The sequence below is a fragment of the Asparagus officinalis genome, chromosome 9 (genome assembly GCF_001876935.1).
Source record: "Asparagus officinalis chromosome 9, Aspof.V1, whole genome shotgun sequence".
In the NCBI taxonomy this organism is placed as follows: Eukaryota; Viridiplantae; Streptophyta; class Magnoliopsida; order Asparagales; family Asparagaceae; genus Asparagus; species Asparagus officinalis.
This window is the reverse complement of record NC_033802.1, coordinates 4,200,305-4,205,643: the sequence shown is the minus strand read 5'-3', so window position 1 is coordinate 4,205,643 and position 5,339 is coordinate 4,200,305. Positions and strand designations below refer to the sequence as shown.

Sequence of the window (5,339 nt, the reverse complement as noted above, 5' to 3'; positions counted from 1 at the left end):
GGTCTCATTGGTGTGAAGTCCTAGAAGTCAACAACAATTGGAAGAAGTATATTGGCAGAAAGGTAAACCGTCGTTCTAGCTTTGGTAGGGGTTCTTTCTTATATTTGTGCCGAGCTCATGGTAGTTTGAGACACTTCATTGATGTGGAGACATTGGGACATCGAGATGAGATGATAGTTTTGATGGGTCGTTCCTTACTGGAGGGGGATCGGTGTTGATTGTCGAGCATTGGTTTTGGTTTTAGAGCTTCGACATATTTGAGTCATCTTGGTCATAGGTTGTCGACTGCTATGTGTGGAGATTTTGGATCTGATGGAGCGGCTTCAGATTTTGGGTTACGTCGGATATTTGGTTGCCCAACATTTGGTCACATCGAGGATGTGAGATTTGATCTGATTACACATTTGGGATTCAGAGGTTCGTTTGATTATCAGTTAGGAGCTTCTGATTTTGTTCTGAGCAGGTATGTCATATTTGACTCTCGGCAGGTGAAGAGTGTTGATCAGATCATTGGGATATCACAACGGGTGGAGGGTGATGCTACTTCATATTAGGTGGAGATTACTCCACATACTCCAGATCATACTGTAACGTTTGGGATTCTAGCTGAGGTGATACAGTTTGGAGATCATTTAGATTTGGATGCAGGTGATGAGTTGGTTTTGGATTCGAGTGCAGCTGGTGGACATGTTTTGGATACGGCCAGATTTGGATGCAGGTGATGAGTTGGTTTTGGATTCGAGTGCAGCTGGTGGACATGTTTTGGATACGGCCATTGGTTCACCTCAGTTGGTTTTGGATTCGAGTGCAGCTGGTGGACATGTTTTGGATACGGCCATTGGTTCACCTCAGGTGGAGATGTTTGATTTGTTTTAGTTTGGGGCCATTGGGAGCGCTATTAGTTACAGACCCGTTGGTGATATTGGTGAAAAGTTGTAAACTTTTCTATTTGATTGATGGCCTTTGGAGGCCGTTTGGGTGAACTACTTAAAGGCTTGATTCCTTGGGCAAGAGGATACGTAGGTGGTCATTTATGATGCAGCCGGTTTGGTGAGTTGATACCGACATTTAGAGTTTGTTCGTATTCTCGTTTGTGTTCTCGACTTGTTGTGGATTGAGTCCGTTGTCATGGATTTGTTCCACTTCGTACTGGACGCAACAAATGAGACGTTTGGTTGGTATTGGTGTTGGCTCAGTTTTAGGAAAACTTCGCCGATGTGGAGCATTGTTGGATAGCAGGTTACTAATATGTTTCCTAATTTATTTTGGTAATAGGTTATTGGGATTCCTAATCTGTTTTGGTAACATGATTCCAAATCTGTTTTGGTAACATGTTATTAGGAATCTTAATCTGTTTTGTTTTTTGTTTTAGAATTCCTATTATGTTTATGATTTTAGGATTTCTATATATATGGAACAATTGGAAGAGAGAATTGAGAAGAAAATTGGGGATATTTGGAGCATAGGAAAGAGGTATTTTCTGAGCTATTGGTTAGGGTTTTGTTTGGAGAGAATTATAGATTTGTTGGTGAGATTAATTGGTGAGTTTGAGTGATTTATAATCTCAGTTTGTACTCGTTTTCTCTATTAGTGAAAAACCCTATCCCCTTCTTGACCCGTGGACGTAGGCAACTTGCCGAACCACGTTAAAATTGGTTGTTTGTATTTGTGGCATTGATTTGGTTCGTTTGGTCTTCTCTCGATGTTCGTTTGATTTGATTTCTCGTAGCACGTTGGTTTGGTTGTTTGGCTTCCGCAGCGCTCAACAGTAAAGACCCTGACTATAATTTTATTCAATCCTTGGGCTTTAATGTGCTTTAATGTGCTTTAAGTAATAACATAGATCTCCTCCTTAAACATCCTTGAAGCAAATCAAGGACTAGGTGACCATGAAGTCATCACCAAGCTTTCTCCGCTACATACTGAACTCGGCTCTACAACTTTTTTAACATTACATCTTAATTTCTACCACCCTTTTACACAATTTTCCCACCTTTACCCAAATACAAGCTCAACTACAAACTAAGGGGTTATTTTTATTTGCTCACTTGGCTTCTTCATCAACTGTTGGATTTGGCACCAACAACCTTGGACTGTTAGAGTACCACCTTGCCCAATACAGATAGTTAAAGAAATTTAGCAAACTAAGCCCACCCAACATCCAGTAGAAAAGATCCAACCTATCCTTATTCAAGTCATTATCACCGAGCCAACCCTTATTTGAAGAGGCTGAAGTGATCCTGTTCACCAAGGACACCAACACCGAGCTCAGGTAAAACCCAAATGAATACGAGCAGTAAGTCATTGCGGTCAAGAAGCTCTGCATTCCCACCAAACTCTGGGTGTAAAAGAACTCAATTAGCCCGACCGCAGTGAACATCTCAGAGACCCCGAAGATGACAAACTGCGGCGCGATCCAGAACACCGACAGCAACCTTCCGCTGTCCAAATGAACCTCCCTTCTCCTTTTTTCGACCAAGGCTGCGGACAGCATGGAGAGTGTTACCGTCAGCAAGCCAACGCCAATGCGCTGCAACGGAGTTACGCCATGCTCGTTGTTGGCCAGTTTTCGAGCGAAGGGGATGAAGGAGGTTTCATAGAGGGGGACGAGGGCGAGGAGGAGGAGGTAGGGGATGGATTGGAGGGAGGCGGCGGGGATGGAGAAGGACGGGGAGAGGCGGGTGTCCATGGAGGATGCTTGTTGGACTGAGAAAGTCTGGAGCTGCGCGAGGACCGTATTGAAAATGATCGTGCAGGCGAAGATGGGGATGACGGAGAGGAGGATCTTGGCTTGTTCGACTTCCCTGACCGTGCAGAGTCGCCAGGGGTTCTCGTCGTCTTCCGTGTGGATTCTGATGCAGGCCTTGTCAAGGAACCTGGGATTTATTGAATTTAGTAAGAAATAAAAATACTTCAAAGTTATAGGGGGACTTTAAAATGGTATCGGAATAATGCAGACTCAAATCTCAAAATGCATGCATGCATTTAGAGCAGATTTTAGAAACATATTGAATAGCTCAGGTTTCAGCCCATGAAGTTACAATGCTCAATCATTATCGCAAGTTTCGCATTTTGATATAGTAGAACGATAGGATTTCACAATGTGAATGTAATCTCTCATTGGAAGAAGTAAGAAAAGAACAGTGGATTTTAAATGTAATAGCTCAAATGTTTTAAGATAATTTTTGGTTCTATCAATGCAAATTTGAGTAGTTGTAGCCAAAACCCAACAATTTGTTCAAGAATATATGCCACGTCCAACCTTTTCCCTTGACAAGATTGTCTCTTTTTGTGGTTTTGCGTCGTAAAGTTGAATACATGGAATGTTATCAATATAAAGCATCCTGAATTGTTCTTGAGTTTAAATTACACTATAAAAAGCAAATACTCTTTAGAGAACAGAAAACATCCCACTTTTCTCAAACGCTCTTCTTCCTCACTACTTTATGTTATACACTTTTACCTTACAACTTTATAACATTGACCTGCTAAGAAATTGTTAATACTTGAAGATAAATGATTAAATGTTGAGTACAGAAATAATTTGTTAATCCTCTAACCTGAATTTTTCAGTGTGAAGGAGGTGCCCCACATTTGAAGATGGATCAAGGCCACCATAAGAGATGATATCATGAGCTGCATTATTACTGCACCGATGGGCAATTGCAGAGTTAGATGGGCACACTAGTTTTCTTTTAGTTATTGCAGCCACAAAAACCTGCCAAAAAAAAAATTTGCAAGTTAAGGCCAAAATTTGCACTCCAGATGTAATTTGTTAGGGATGTCCACAATCATTTAAAATCCTAAAACAGATTTGTGTGTCGTCAGCAATAATTCATGGATCCACAATCAATAAACTATAAGCCTAAAGGAATGACAAGTATTGTTTGTGGCAGGGGAAATTAAAGCATAAAAATATCATATACTAAAGGCAATCAGCAAAAACATAATCATAATACTCCTCTATATGATACAAAGATGTAGTTTATAATGGAGGTTATAATAATCCATATCATGGCAACAATCACTGTAGGCATTAACCATAAATTATGTCCTTATCCACTTACTTAAAAATTTTAAAAACTGCAAGAAGGCAACATGATTAATAAACAATATCACCCTTTTTCATTAATCTTCATGACTTTTGTGTTAAATAATTGTTAAACCAAGCAAGTAGTTTGACTCTTAACACATTATCACCAAAAAAGGTATTCTTCCTAGGCCTTGACTGTAGGGACTAAGGAGGCCAACAGGGCCAATATCCCTTTCAACAGCTTGACCAAAGAATAAATGTCATCATGATGAGCATATAACACAACCCTATGCAAGAGTACAATTCATGGAAACTTTGGAAAAAGTATTATGAGAATTTTGTTCGACAGAACACTTGGTACTCGATCTAAATGCTGGGTTCTTCGCTCCTTGAACAACTGGCTGTCTAGTGAACATAATCTAAACTATACGAGATATTTCTTACCAATATTGACATGATATGTCATATCAGTAACAAAAATATGATTGCACAAAAATAGTAGACCAAATCATCACATGACTAACTCTAGAAAGTAAAAAAAGCGGAAAATTTCTCTTTACTTGATTCGTTTCTGTTTCATCATATAAAGTAAGTTAAATTTTGCCGGGAGTGTGTTTGGTCAGGAGTTGTTAGACATTTCTAGCTACATGCAAATGCTAATATTTACTTATCAAAACACTAAATGGCTTACTAATGAAAGAGTAACTACTACATTCAAATTGAAAATTGTTCCAACAAAGAGCTACTTACTCTTGCAATGGGAGTGAAAATACTCCCTCGAGGCCTCTTATTCCTGTAAAAAACCATCCCTGAAATCAAACTCACCAGCCCAAACCCCATGGCGGCCGCCGAAACGCCAAACCCGACGTCCATCCCTGACCGAGTCTGAACCCAAACCAGGACAGTGAGCGCAATAAGCTCACCAACACAAAAGCTGAAGTATGCGGAGTTGAAGTACGTAGACAGTTTCTTTGATTGCTTTGGATCATCCTTAATGAATTGATCAGCCCCATGAGATATCATGTTGGGTTTCAGGCATCCACTGCCTAATGCAACTAAGTAGAGAGCAATGAAGAAGATTGTGGCTTTGATGCCTTTGGCTTCAACGCAGTGGGATTCTGTTGACATCATGTTGCATTGTGGGGGTCTTAGCTGGGGGAGGTGTGCTTGAACCGAGAGTAGTATGAAGCCCTGAAATTAAAAAGAAAAAAAAAAGAATTGCAATCCTAATTAACAGAAGAAACGAATGAGATAATACGGTTATTGCAACTTGTCTATGATCGTGTTTTCAACTCAAGGAGAAAAA

The 5,339-nt window shown here is 40.1% G+C and overlaps 1 protein-coding gene across 1 annotated transcript in view; it reads right to left on the bottom strand.

Annotated features, from left to right (window-relative positions):
- The window catches only part of LOC109824576 (protein NRT1/ PTR FAMILY 4.3-like), a 4,987-nt gene continuing 1,568 nt past the window's right edge, over positions 1,921–5,339 (bottom strand). Inside the window, exons 3-5 of the mRNA XM_020391206.1 lie at positions 4,784–5,224; positions 3,561–3,718; positions 1,921–2,876 (exon numbers count right to left, since the gene is read on the bottom strand). Coding sequence (XP_020246795.1) covers positions 2,045–2,876; positions 3,561–3,718; positions 4,784–5,224 — 1,431 coding nt within the window. The 3' untranslated portion in view covers positions 1,921–2,044. The remainder of the gene's footprint in view (positions 2,877–3,560; positions 3,719–4,783; positions 5,225–5,339) is intronic.